Here is a 14,273-nt window from a genome sequence, read left to right as displayed (position 1 = left end):
AAGAAATGTTACCTAACTTTATGAAGCTTCGGTTTTCTTATCTGCTAATGGAAATAATGCTTACTTTATAGTGGTTGTTAAGACGAAATGAAAAATGTGTAAAGCATTTAGAATGTTGTAATTGTTTATTAAATATGATGTTGTCCTCACCACTACTTCTGTCTATGCCCCACATTATTAATTTATTAATTTTTTTTTTTTTTTTTTTTTGAGAAGGGGTTTCACTCTGTTGTCTAGGCTGGAGTGCAGTGGCGCAATCTTGGTTCATGGCGACCTCCGCTTCCCAGGCTCAAGCAATCCTCCCACCTCAGCTTCCTGAGTAGCTGGGACTACAGATGCCCGCCACCATGCCTGGCTAATTTTTGTATTTTTTGTAGAGATGGGTCTTCGCCATGTTGCCCAGGCTGGTCTCAAACTTCTGAGCTCAAGCGATCTGCCTGCCTTGGCCTTCAGAAGTGCTGGGATTATAGGAGTCAGCCACTGTGACCAGCCTGCCTATGTTTATTAACTCTCTCTCTCTCTCTATCTCTATCTATCTGTCTATCTATCTATCTATCTATCTATCTATCTATCTATCATCTATCTGTTTTTTTTGTTTTTTTTTTTTTTGAGACGGTGTCTCACTGTCTCCCAGGCTGGAGTGCACTGGTGTGATCTCGGCTCACTGCAAGCTCCGCCTCCCAGGTTCATGCCATTCTCCTGCCTTAGCCTCCTGAGTAGCTGGGACTACAGGTGCCCGCCACCATGGCTGGCTAATTTTTTGTATTTTTAGTAGAGATGGGGTTTCACCGCGTTAGCCAGGATGGTCTCAATCTTCTGACCTCATGATCCGCCCGCCTCGGCCTCCCAAAGTGCTGGGATTACAGGCATGAGCCAGCATGCCCAGCCTATTAATTCTATGTTTATACTGTCTTTGAAATCAGCTGCCTTCTGCTTAGGGTCATTCCCTGACTTGGATTGCAAAGGTAAGCCCTATACTTGTTTGGGTAGTGTTAATTGGTCCACAGGAAAGCTTTTAAAGAATCATAGTTCCTTTCATTTGTGTAGTGCTTTACAGCCATAAATTGCTTTTAGTAAAACTCCATCACTGAGTCCTCAGCCTGTGAGGCAGATGTAATTTTGTCCATTTTTCAGATTTGGAAGTAAGCTCAAGGAGGTTGAGCACAAGTATAAGAATCAGAGAAATAGGAATTCCAGCAGAGGGTGGGTCCTGAGCAGCCACTCTGGTGGGCTGTGGAGGGCCTGTGATCCCTATTATGCAGGTTGGGTGAGGGAGGACAACAGGGGGGACCCGGGGCCTGCTCCTTGTTGGGGTGGAGTGGGTGGGGAGAACGTTACCATGTTTGCTGCTGGTTAGGTAATTTTAAATCTCTGTTTTCTACTTAAGGAAACTGAAGCTCATTGCTGCCCAAGTCATACAATTAATATGAACTTAGCCAGGTCCTTTGACTCCAAGTTTAGAAGGTTTTACCCTTAAGTTTCAAAATGCTTTATGGTTTATAAAACTTTTGAAAAGGGAATGATGAGGCCAGGCGTGGTGGCTCACGCCTGTAATCCCAGCACTTTGGGAGGCTGAGGCAGGTGGATCAAGAAGAGGTCAGGAGATGGAGACCATCCTGGCTAACACAGTGAAACCCTGTCTCTATCAAAAATACAAAAAAATTAGCCGAGCGTGGTGGTGGGTGCCTGTAGTCCCAGCTACTCGGGAGGCTGAGGCAGGAGAATGGCGTGAACCCGGGAGGCAGAGCTTGCAGTGAGCCGAGATTGTGCCACTGCACTCCAGCCTGGGCGACAGAGCGAGACTCCGTCTCAAAAAAAAGGAAAAAAAAAAATGAGAGAGAGAGAATGATGAGCATAGCACAACTGTTAATTCTAAATTGCACAGTTCTCTGCAAAGACAGCTGGAATATTATGATGGAAAAGAAAACACAAGCTTTGAAAGCCCTTTGCTAATTGTACCACCCCTTGAAAATGTCTTCTTGTTTCTCTCATGTTATTTGCTTATTTTTACTGTGAAAATTTAAAAGGGCCTTTTTGTTCTATCCAGCGTCTTTATTCAGGGGCTATAAAGTGCCTGCCCCACAGTAGGAGCTCAGTAAATCTTAACTCACTGAATGAAGGCCTCAGGCCTTGCTCTGTTCCTCCTAAAGGCAGGGCTGCCCCAGCCTGGCTGCTGACAAGTCCTTTCTCCGCATGGGTCGAGGGAACATCTTCCTCTCTGTGCTCCACACTGCCCCTCGCAGCCCCGCCCTGCCTTCCCCACCTCTCTCCTTTTTCTCTGTCAGTGAGTCATCTGGATGCTCCTCTACAGACAACAGATCTCACTGCAGACAGGAGGCTGGGCAGATGTATGATGGGAGGGGCTCCCATAGCTCTTCTCCTGCCCTGGGTGGCTAAGAAACCGATGACCTAGTGTCGGTGCACAGAGACAGTGACACCTGCCCCACTGGGAATGGAGGGCTTGCCTCTGCAGCTGCAGTCACTGGCACCAGCCTGAAGGCAGGGCCTGCTTCCTGGGTATCAGAATCTTATGATTGGGCCTTCTAAGGCTGTGAGGGTAACTAGATTAGCCAAAGAAGAAGTGGCTCCTCTCCGCCCTGCTCTGCCTATACTCTTCCTGGCAGGGCCTCAGGAAGAGAAAGGCTAGGGCTGCAGGCCCTGGGACTCCATCTTGGCCTCTGGGGTCACTGGCCCAGCCTGTCCTGGGGTCTGATTATTCCACTGTGTTTGCAACATGCGATGGTGTAGGGCCAGCATGTGGCCCTGCTGCTGAACACAGTCAGTGGGAAGGAGAAGCCAGAGGCCCCCGGAGAAGCAGCCTCCCTGATCCCAGGAGAGAATCAAGCCTGTCTGCATGACCACAGCTGCAGCTTGCTTGCCCCAGTGGAGACCACTGTGGTTAGGAAGCATGAAGAGACGCATTTTGGCATCAAAGAGACCTAGATTCGAATCCCTTCCCTATTGCTTCCTGGCTGTGTGCCCTTGGATCTCTCTAAACCAGTTCCTCACATGGCAAAGTGGGGGTGCTAATATTTACCTCAGAGGGCTGATGTGAGGGGCAGAGGGGAGAGGTTTTGGTGTAAAGGATTGTGATGGCATATGCCTGCCAGAGGCTTCTATGTAGGCATGTGGACTCCTGTGTTAAGGCCGCCCCTCAGGTACTTGAGGTCTTGGGCAAGTAGGTTTTATAAGGGCATTGTACAGATACACGTTTGCATCACCCTAAATCAAAATGTTATCATCATTCTGGCACCCAAGTTTCTGTGACTCTGTAAACCGACCAGTGAGGACAATCTGCTCACCAGGCCACCATCCTGGAGCCAGAGCCTGGCATAAGGCCTCAGAGGACTCCATAGGTTTGAGGCCTGGAGCTCCATGGGGCATCTGGTCAGCCCTACTCACTTGGGCGAGAGGGGTGGGTGGAGAACTGGAGAGTGCCCTGAAAGGACACTGAAGGAGAAAAATGGGAAGGGAACTTACAAAATTGTGGGGAAGACTTTCTGAAGTCTGGAACCCTCAGGCTCATGGGCTGGGACAGGAGCCTGCTTACCTAGGTCAAAGGGCAATAATGCCTTGTGTGAAGCCCAGGCTGGATTCTTTGCATGACTGGTGCTTAATCAAAGTTTGGGGTTAAAGTGCAAGAAGCGATTTGAGATTATTAGGATGGAAAGGAGATTTAAAGATTACTAAATTCAGCTTTTTAGGAGATAAAGACAAAAGAAAAGAGAAGAGGCTTTCACCCACATCAGCTGGCTTATCATGAAGTGGAAGTTGTGTGGAGGCATCTGTGGTTGCAGCACTGTGTCTTGCAGGATTGTGTGGAGCTGGGTGGCTGTCTGTGTGATGACTAATTTTATGTGTCAACTTGACTAGGCCACAGGGTGCCCAGATATTTGTCAAACATTATTCTGGGTGTGTCTGTGGGGGTGTTTCTGAATGAGATTAACCTTTAAATCAGTAGACTAAGTAAAGCAGGCAGCCCTTCCTAATGTGTGTGGGCCCCATCCAATCAGTTGAAGGTCTGCATAGAACAAAAAGGCTGATTCCCTACCCCAAGCAAGGGGCCATTCCTTCTTACTGACTGCCTTTGAGCTGGGACATTGTTTTCTTCTTGCCTTCTGACTTGAAATGAAACTTCGGCTCTTCCTGGGGCTTGAGCCTGCTGGCCTTCCTACCAGAACTGCACCATGGTGCTCCTGAATCTCCAGCTTGCTGACTCACCCTGCGGACATGGGACTTTTCAGCCTTCATAAATGCGTGAGCCGATTCCCTACAAGAAATCTCTCTCTCTCTGTATATATATGTACACATATAAATATACACACATGCACACGCACACATACACACACACACACCCTATTGGCTCTGTTTCTCTGGAGAACCCTGACAGACACAGCCAGGACAGTGTGTTGGGAGTTGTGTGAAGTGGAGCTGTGGCCCAGGGGCATTGTTCTGGTGTTGACACGTCTTTGAGTGGCCACATGTTGGGCGCTGGGACTGAGGACAGCACAAGGCCTCCTTATTTGACCGGGTAGATGGGGGAGGGACAGAGTGGAGGCTTCTTTCCCTGTCCTTTGGGGAATCCCAATTCTACTCCCTCATTCTGGGAGTTTGGAGGACTGAGCAGCCTCCTTTCCTAGGACGGCAGTCCTTAGGCCGGCCTGCCACAACCATCCTCCCTGAGTAAGCCTGGGCCTGGGCACATGACGTGGAAGCCTGCTCTTCCCTCCCCAGCAGCTCCACAGGCTATTGGCCAATTCCTGATGACTCAATGGGAGCTGAACCTTGAGGCAGGTGGACAAGTGCATTTTCCTGGAGCAGTTCTCTAGGGCCCACAGTTCCCACACTCAGGATCCCCAGTCTTTGTGTAACTCCATGGAGATGAGCCAGGTGAAAACATCGAAGGATGTTTCTGCTTGTCCACTATCCAGACAAGGGGCTGAGGAGTAAGGGGTCAGGGAGATGCTGCCTTCCCAGGCTGTGAGGAGATCCTGAAGCATCCGGGGAAGGGTGTCTCTGCCCAGAGGTTTGCTGCCTGGACCCTCTGAAAGTCCCCTCAAACTCCTCTCACCCTTCCCCCAATTCTGACACATCTTCTTCATTAGTGGAAAGGGCACTGGGCTAGTAGGCAGGAGATTTGACAGCATTGACTATATCACTATTTCTGGGTGACCTTAGGTAAGTTGCTCTCCCCTGGTTTGTTCACCTGTAATGTGGGAATAATAATCAAATTGAATAATAATCAAATCTGATTATTCTAAGATGCAGTGAGATAATGTAGGTGAAAGTGTTTTGGAAAATTTATGCAGTGCTACACAAGTACAAGGTATTATTATTATTGTAACTGAATAACTCTGAGCTCTTCCTCTTTGCTCACAGCAACCCTTGGTCTTTTCATGTGCTTCCTCGTAGGAAGACCAAAACCAGTGCTTTTAAATCTTTAATATGCAAACGAATCACTTGGGATCTTGTTAAACTGCAGATTCTGATTCAGTAGGTCAGAGTAGGCCTAGATTCTGCATTTTCATGCTCCCGGGTGATACCAGTATTTCTGGTCTGGTGACCTGAACTATCCCTTCATAGGAAAAGAGATCCAAATCTTTCTATAATGTATTGAAAATAAACAGTTTAGAAAATACAGTAGAAGTATGGGCTTATTAAAATAGCTTGTAGTCAAAGATAGTTATTGATCACAAAAGATACATTTTGATCTTTGGAAAGATGAAGTGAGAGACGGGAGAGGGAAAGAGGAAGGAATGAAGGGAGGAAGGGAAGGCAGAAGGAAGAGAGAGAGGAGGGGAGAAAGCGAGAGACAGAGAGAGAGAGAGAAGAGAGAAGAGAGAAGAGAGAAGAGAGAAGAGAGACAGGATGGACCCAAGAAGCCCTGGACTGATCACTTCCTAGACTTCTCTGTGGAACAGCCACCATTGGTCTTATTAAGAGAGTCTGTGCTGCCCATTCTTGAGCCTACACTGTTGAGGATTCTTTCAATTTCTCCTGGGATGTTCTGCTTTTCCTCATTCTCAGTCTCCCGGTGGTAGAAGTAATTGAAGTTGGAGACAATGACAGGCACAGGGAGGGCAATGGTGAGGACCCCTGCAATGGCACACAGAGTGCCCACAATCTTCCCCCCTGGGGTGGTCGGGCACATGTCCCCATAGCCTACAGTTGTCATGGTGACCACTGCCCACCAGAAGCCATCAGGAATGCTAGAGAAATGGGACTCTGGCTCATCCACCTCAGCAAAGTAGACTGCACTGGAGAAGAGGATGACTCCAATGAAGAGAAAGAAGATGAGCAACCCCAACTCCCGCATGGACGCCTTCAGCGTTTGCCCGAGGATCTGCAGCCCCTTGGAGTGGCGCGAGAGCTTGAAGATGCGGAAGACCCTCACCAGGCGGATGATCCTCAGGATGGCCAGGGACATGTTCTGTTGGGCACTCGGCTCTGTCTCCTGGACTAGCTCTGTGATGAGAGTTGCAAAGTAGGGGATAATGGAGATGATGTCAATGATGTTCATGATGTTCCTGAAGAAGTCAGTCTTGCTGGGGCAGACCACAAACCGGAGCACCAGCTCGAAGGTGAACCACACGATGCAGGTAGACTCCACCATGAAGAAAGGGTCAGTGAACATGGTCTGGGAGAGGACTGTCTTGCTCATGTTGAGATTGGGGTCTCTGACCACCTTCAGCTCCCTATCCTCCCGGAACTCTGGCAGTGTCTCCAGGCAGAAGATGGTGATGGAGATGACCACAACCAACACCGAGACCACGGCCACAGCACGGGCAGCGCTGGAACTCTCAGGGTACTCAAAGAGGAGCCAGAACTGACGGTGGATGTCATTGGTGGGTAGCAGTGTTTCAGGGTCTTTGATGAAGCCTTCATCCTCCCGGAACTGGTCCATGGCCTCACTACCCAGCTCATAGAAGGAGATTTCATCAGCAAAGATATCAATAGGAACGTTGGCTGGGCGCCGAATTTTCCCACCAGATTGGTAATAATATAGGATTCCATCAAAACTGGGCCGGTTCCGATCAAAGAAATACTCATTTCTCATGGAGTCAAAGAACTGCATCCTTTTCTCCCGGTCTCCCAGTAGAGTATCTGGGAACTGACTGAGGGTTCTGAGCTGGGTCTCAAATCTCAGCCCAGCAATGTTGATGATCACCCGCTGGTTTCCTTCATTTAGGACCACTGGCTCAGGCCCTGGGGGGTCAGCATAGTCTCCCAGAAGCTTGGAGAAGGCTGTCTCATGGTTGGTGCTTTCGCTGATGAGGATCTTCCAGTTGGAGAAGGAGTTGCCCCCAGGCCGGCCTTTTGGGCTGGTTGAGTCGAAGTCTGTGGCATAGCCTGGCTCTTCTTGGATTTCATCTGAATTATCAAAATCGACCAGCGCAACCTCCATTTCTTTCCAGCCACACACATCCATTCTAGGGGAGCCAGGGAAGAAGCATAAAGATCCTCAGCCTTCCCTGCCTTCTGTGAGCTATGGAGAAGAAGAAATTCATTATACAAGACCCAGGGCAGAATACAACTGGCCCTTGTTTATTGAGGTAAGGTACACCAATGGGCTAATCAATGACTTATTTGTAGCTTGGGAAGGAACGTCATGGTTATTTTGGCAGCATGCTTCCCTTAAAATCATTTTGCACCCCTGAGTTTGCATAAACTAATAACTAGGAGAAATTGCAAAAAAAGGATCCTGGCAAAGATGGGGAGATTCTCCCCAGCGAAGGATGGTCTCCATATGTGATGGCAGAGGGGCCATGCTAAAAGAGGAAGTTAACATTCCTTAATAATAAAAAGCATGATCTTGTATTTGCATGAAGCCTTCTGTCTCCCCAAACACGTCTCCATGCCCAATCTCATTCGTAATACCTCTCTTTCACACCAACAGCCAGTCCCTCACACATCCTTTTGGTCATGTCTTCAAAATATATCTAGAATTCAACCATTTTGCATCACTTCCACCCCTGCTTCTGGACCAAGTGGTGAAGGGTGGAACCAGATCTCTGAACCCAATGGGGATTCTTTAGGGAAGGAAAAACAAGATGCTGGGTTGGCCAATCGACAATGTCCTCTAAACGACCCCTCACCTGGAAATAACTCCTAGAGTTGTTTTGAAGGTACCTCAAATGAGATAACATGTATGGAATGCTTGGTGGAAAGAAAGATCACTATATTATAGCTATTGTTTTTTGTCAACTTTCCCACATAACAAGCACTTTAGAAACTACCAGCAATTGGAATTTTTTTTGGCCTGAGTCCAAGGTGTCCATAGGAAGTAATTTCATTTTGAGAAATCATTTTAGGTGGGAAGGAAGTAAATAATTGTGTGTGTGTGTGTGTGTGTGTGTGTGTGTGTCCGCTGGAGGTGGGGTTAGGAAATCATGCCCAGTGGGCTTGGACATCTATACGCATAGACTAATATTTCTTTCCTCAGGTTCATTCTAGCTTCAATTTCAATTTAAGAACACTGAAGCCAGGCAGGCTGGGGGTGGGAGTGGGAGAGAAGTAAGGGACTTAACCTCAGGCAAAATCTGTAGTGGTCATAGCCTTGGAGAGGTTTCCTTTACAGGCAACAAGGCTATCCTGCAGTGTAGTGTTGTAGTCTTTTCAAAGTGATTCCACATTCACTTATCTCACTAGATGACAATAATCACGTGAGGTTAGATGTTATCTCTGTTTGGCAGATGGGGAAACCAAGTCACAGGGACAAAGTGATTTCCTAAGGTCACATAACTAGTGCTACAGAGTCCTGACCTAAACCTGGCCATGGCCTTCTGGCCCAGGGCCTTTCCCACTAGACCATGGAGTCCCTATATAGGAGCCGAGCCTTGTGGGGAGCCGTAGGCTAGGGCCACAGAATTGTCAGGGGCCCAGAGCTCTTTCCACCCCATGACCCCTTTTCTCAGTTCAGGTGCCATGTGTTGAATGATGAGCTCAAGTCTGGTTGGTCAGCACTGGTAGAGTACCCATTCTACCTCTCAGGAGTATGTGGCCATTGCAAACGGCCTAATTTCACGGAGCTGCTGCTTCCTCAGTTGTGGAATGAGGAGGGATGTACCCACTGCCAAGCATGCCAGGTGCCAGCCTGCTGTGCAAGGCTCGGTGAGCAGTAGGATGGCTGGGAGGCAGGATGGAATCTGAGAATAGAATCAGTCCACCCGAGCTCAAATCCTGGCTCTGTACATGGTAAGCCCTGGAGAAATGTAGCTTCACAGTGATTTGCATGATGATTTGGGGGCCTTGTCCTGAACTGCTTGGCAGCTGGATGGCTGTGGGTGCGGGACTCCAGCTCTGTGCTGATCTCGTGTCTTCGGAGCACCATTTTCTCCTTTGGGGTCTTGGACCGCAGATGGTGCTCCCTGATGATTATCTTCCAGGTGTGAATCAGTCCTGCTTTCTGAGAGGAATGAGTACCATCAGTGAGCTTTGGGCAAGGTTTGGGAACCACTTCTATGGTTCTAGCCAAGGCTAGAGTGACCCTTATCAGGAACTTCTCTGGAGGCCAGCAGCAGAAAGCATTTGGGGATTAGGGAGAGCTTCTTTGGCCAAATAATTAACTTCCTTTTCTGGGAGCCAGGCCATTTCCCTTCTCCCTGCCTCCTAGGTTCCTCTTTGTCACTTCCACCCCCAGGTCAAGTGACAGATAAGAGGGTGTTTGATGAGGGTCTGATGGTGAGGAGGTGGTAGACAGTGCCAAGGTCAAACAGCATATTCCGTGGTCTGCAGAAGTGTGCTGTGCAGGCGGCTCCACCTGCCCCATTAGTAGCAAATGTTAATCATTAAAACAAAGAGAAAAGAGAACCGTCTTGAGGACAAGGACCTGGTGTGAGGCTCTGCCCCACCACTTAGGAGTGTATATTTTAAAGCAAATCATTGGATTTTATGACTCAGCTTTCTAATCTATAAAATGGGTAAAAATAATAGTAATTCCCATCTCAAAGATTATACTGAGAACTAAATAAGTGAAAGCACTTTGTAAATTGTAATTGTAAATTGTAAAATTACAAAAATCTCCCTTTACGCTTTCCTCCCCTCTGCTCCACACATAAACCCAATATAACATGCTTGTAGAAAGCATGTTTCACGTAAAGAATTGCAGGAGGAATTCTCAGCTCACTATTCTCCCCTTCTGCTCAGCCCAGTCCTGACTCCATGCCTTCATCCTTGTTTTGCTCTTGCTTCTCATATGCTTTTTACTCCCCCTCCCTTCCTCCATCGTCTATTCCTCCCTGCCCACCTGGGGACTATTCAGATCCTACCTTGTCCCAGGAGCCTGCCCTGGCCAGTGTCTGAGAGAGCCCTCTGTCTCCCTGTGCTGCTAGCCTGCTTGTGTAGATGCTCACTTTTGTCCTCAGTTTGGAGCACCAGCTTCCAGGGGATCAGCCTTCACTCTTCAGCTCTCTTGCAAGTTTTCAGGGTGCATGACTGTGTTTTGCAGAGCTTTTCCTATCAGCCTGCTTGGTCTTGGAGGACAGGATTCCCCTACGATCCCACCTGCGTCGCCCCAGTGTCCAGGTCAAAGTTGCATATAGGAGGGTGGCTGGTGAGGGTCAGGGTGGTGTTGGAGGTATGGGGCAGTGCCAGTTTCAAACAGTGTATCCTGTGGATGTAGAGTGATTATTTGTTAAGCACTTGCTTGTTAAGTAGGTGAATGGATGAATGAATGAAGAGTTGTAAGCTCATGAAGGCAGGGAACATGTCTGTCTTAGGCACCACTTGGCTAGCCCACCTATGTGCGCAATTCATCTCTGGTGAGTGAGTGAATGAATGAGTGATGAATGAATGAGGGGTGGCGGTTGGTGCATGGGTTCAGGGCCAGGACACCTGCATTGCCTCTACAGTTCTGTGATTACTGACTGCTTGCATTACCTCATCCAGACTCCATTTTTTCATCTGTAATAAGAAAATATGCAGAGTCAAAGGAGCTAGATAAAAAGGATACACATATAGAATAATTCTATTTATATGAAATTCTAGAAAATGCAAACTAATCTAGAATGACAGGAAGCAGATCAGCAATTGCCTGGGGATAAGGATGGAGAGGGTGAGGGCAGAGTTACAAAGGGGCTCAAGATTGTAGGGGTGAAGTTTATGCTTCTTATCTTGATTTTGTGATGGCTTCACAAGTCTATACACTAGTCAAAACTTATCAAGTAGCACACTCTAAGTTTAGTGTGTGTCATTGTATTTCAACAAATCTGTAAAAAAAAAAAAAAAGGCAATCACACAAACAAAAGAAATAAAAGTGCATGGTTTGCCAATGATTCCTCAAGATTTTGGCAAGGACCAAAGGGGATGGTATGATGCTCTGTAAACTGCATGGGTCATGTGGAAAGAGGGGATTACTCTTGCATAGTGCTCACTACAGTGCCCAGCACCATGTCTGCTCATGTTGCAAGAGCTCAGCAAACTGTTTAGAAAGAGTGAATGTACCCTGGAGCCCAGGGTCAGTCTTGGTGCCCAGAGACCACCCAGCAGTGCTGTATCCCTGCAGATCAGGCTGTGGGTACTTTACCCTCTCTCAGAGATGTGCACAATGTCAAGGACGCCCCGGGCCATGGCAGGCTGGCTCTCTCAGCTTGGTGCTGGGCATTTTGTCTGTTTAGTGGTGGGAGAGAAGCCTCTATTTGCACTGGAATATATCTGCTTCTCTGGAAGGGTTTCACTCTTTCAATAGGCTTTTGTACTATAATTAGTATTTCATAAGAGTCAAGATCAGAGTTGTTTCTGCCCCTTGGACTCACAGTCTGGGCTGCCCGCCTCTGCCCCACACTCTGGAAGGAGACGGACGCCTTGGGTGGGGTGAGTCACTTGATGAAGCTGTAACTGCACAACTGGGGGTATTTGGGGACTGGCTCCCATTGCAACAGGCAGGGGCCTGGAGTCTGCTCTGAGTGACTCCCTTTGAGTCTTAGATCTTTTGATCTGCCCAGTGATCCAGGGCCTTGACGGAATTGCCATTACATCAGGCTGAACTCTCACCCATAGCTGAAATGATCATCACTTTCAAGAGTCTTCCATAATGTCCGATTCTGCGTGTAATCTCTGTGCTTGCCTGGCACAGTGCTGAGACAGTGCACTGGGTTGAAACAGATCTCTTTTCCTTGCTGAACATACTTGTACTTTCCTCCCTCCAGGCCACCATGTGGGCAGGTCCTGCCACCTGCATACTTCACTTCTAACCTCACCTGAAGGTGAAGCTTTCTCTAAGGACTCCAGGTGAAGGCACTCTTGCCCTTCTGAGCACCCCCTGGAAGATGTCTACATTTCCTTCTAGGCATTTTATTTGATTCATGTTTTATCTCCTAGAACTTTGTCATCTTTGGGTCCCTCAGCATCTGGCATGTGGGAACAGGCTGGCCCCCTCACTATCCCGGAGACCCCTATGCTTTCCCATCTTCTGACCTCTGCTCATTGCCCTTCCCTAACAGCCAGACAGGCTTGGGTTTGAATCCCATCTTTTTACCCACTAGGTATGTGACCTTAGGCACATCACCACCTCTGTGAACTCTGCTTTCTTCCCCTCCAACTGGGTCTAATCATACCTTTCTTTCGGATTCTTGGGGGAAAGAATGAGATAGTGTATAGAACTTTGCCTGGCATGCAGTAGGCATCCCATAGATGGGAGCTGATCTTTTTTGGGAAGCTTTCCCTGCCCACGTGACACAGACCTCAGCCATCCCAACTGCCCCTCCTGAGCCCTGTAGCTCTTCATGTTGGCAGCCAGACTGAGGATGAGGCTTTATGGTTCAGGTAACCTCTTCTCTGACTGGACCAGGCACTTCCTGCAGGCAGGGCATGGGGAGGGGCTCAGCCCTGTGCTTCTCCCAGAACAGACCTGCAGACATCTGTGGCTAATGTCAGGGCTGTGGACCTGGCTTTTCAAGGTCACAGAGCTATACCAAGCAGGCAGTGTCCAGAACCCATCCCATGGCCTTTCCCCATGGGTCAACTTTGGTTGCCTAGCAACTCCAACACCTCCTACACATTCAGGTGAGGCAGCAGCTGTTCCTTAGTCAGAGAATGGTTGAAATAAGTAATCATGCAAAGACAACAGTGTGTACTGCATCTCAGGGCCCCAAGGCCCCGGTGACAGGGAGCTCAGATGTCGCAGGGCTGGAAGCAGGTAGGAGGATGAGGGGGTGGGCAGGTGGGCCTGGCTCTCCGGTCCTTGAGCACGAGTGAAGGACTGAAGGAAGGTGGGGGTGAAACGCAAACCGTGACACCGCTTGTGACTGGACAGAAGAGGGCGCTGCTGTCCTGCTGGAAGCAATCCCTGGGCCACTCCGAGGACCCTTTACTTACCTCTTTGATGCCGCTTGTCTTTCCCTTTAGGGTCGGCCAGGCCTCAGGTCTTGCAGATTCTCCCCAGTGAGTGGCTCTCAAACCTCACCCTTTCTGGTCTCTGCCCCTCTTAGAGCCAAGCCCCATCTCTTCGGCTCATGCTGAACCACGGCCCGGCCGGAAGAGTGGATTCTGTTCCTCTCTGTCTCACGTGGTCGGGATTATGTTGCCTCACTCTCCAAGAGCTTCAGTTTCCCCAACCAGGGAATGGTAAGATGGGGTCTTAGGCAAGACTCGCTGGCTCTGCTGCTCACTGTAGCCCCTCTGGTCCCTCGAGTGCCCAGCTCCTCCAGCCTTTCTGAGTGGAAAGCAGAGGTGGCGATGTCAGCCTTAGGGACATGGAAAGGGTAGAGCTGGAAACTGAGAGCAGCGTCCGTCAGGAGACCTGAATTCAGTGGGGAGATCAGCAGGCTGGGTGTGGGGGCTGCCCCTCATCCAGCCTGAGGCAGGTTCTCCATCCTGGTCAGGAGCACAGGCTCTGGGGGCAGACAGGAGGGCCAGCTCCCAATCCTGGCTTGGCCACTTAGTGTCTGTGTGACAGAGAACAAGTTACTTATGCTCCCTTCACTTAGGGTTCTTTGTCTTTACAGTAGCCTTGCTAGCACCTCCCTGCAAAGGGTGTGGTGAGAAAGTGATGTCACATAGAAAGCACGCATTGTGCAGTAGGCACTCAGCAAATGCTGGCAGCTGCTATCAGTTGGGCCCGGTCAGGGACCATGGGGGTGGGGATGGCCATTCCTCCTTTTCCTGACCTGCCAACGGTAAAATGGGTGAGTTTCACCCTTACTAGTATGGCAGCCAGGCCCTTTCAGAGGCTGTCCATGCTGATGCTGAGCCTGCTGGGACAGGCATGGTCAGTAAGGGGAAGGCCTTGGGGACCGATGTGCCTGGGCCATCAGAGACTGGGTAGAACTTGTACG

At 49.0% G+C, this 14,273-nt stretch overlaps 1 protein-coding gene across 2 annotated transcripts; it reads right to left on the bottom strand.

The window, feature by feature from the left end:
* Positions 1 to 5,282: 5,282 nt before the first annotated feature.
* Positions 5,283 to 13,944, bottom strand: KCNA10 (potassium voltage-gated channel subfamily A member 10). Of its 2 annotated transcripts, XR_008669405.2 has the most exons (3): positions 13,315 to 13,877; positions 10,879 to 10,902; positions 10,173 to 10,609 (listed from the first exon to the last, which is right to left on the bottom strand). XR_008669405.2 is itself a non-coding variant. In XM_004026311.4 (2 exons), exon 2 carries the CDS (start codon positions 7,427 to 7,429, stop codon positions 5,894 to 5,896), a length of 1,536 nt encoding a protein of 511 aa, XP_004026360.2. In that variant the 5' UTR covers positions 7,430 to 7,486; positions 13,315 to 13,944; the 3' UTR covers positions 5,283 to 5,893. The 2 variants fall into 2 exon arrangements, 1 of the variants encoding a protein (XP_004026360.2); XM_004026311.4 differs by lacking the exons at positions 10,173 to 10,609; positions 10,879 to 10,902 and adding an exon at positions 5,283 to 7,486 and having other exon boundaries at positions 13,315 to 13,944.
* Between the last annotated feature and the right edge of the window lie 329 nt (positions 13,945 to 14,273).

Source organism: Gorilla gorilla, chromosome 1 (assembly GCF_029281585.2).
Source record: "Gorilla gorilla gorilla isolate KB3781 chromosome 1, NHGRI_mGorGor1-v2.1_pri, whole genome shotgun sequence".
NCBI lineage: Eukaryota > Metazoa > Chordata > Mammalia > Primates > Hominidae > Gorilla > Gorilla gorilla.
The sequence above is the reverse complement of the archived record's forward strand: the minus strand, read 5'-3'. Positions and strand labels throughout refer to the sequence as shown.

Excerpts from the sequence above, each read along its gene's own strand:
- KCNA10 (XM_004026311.4), bottom strand. The coding sequence starts at position 7,429 with ATGGATGTGTGTGGCTGGAAAGAAATGGAGGTTGCGCTGGTCGATTTT.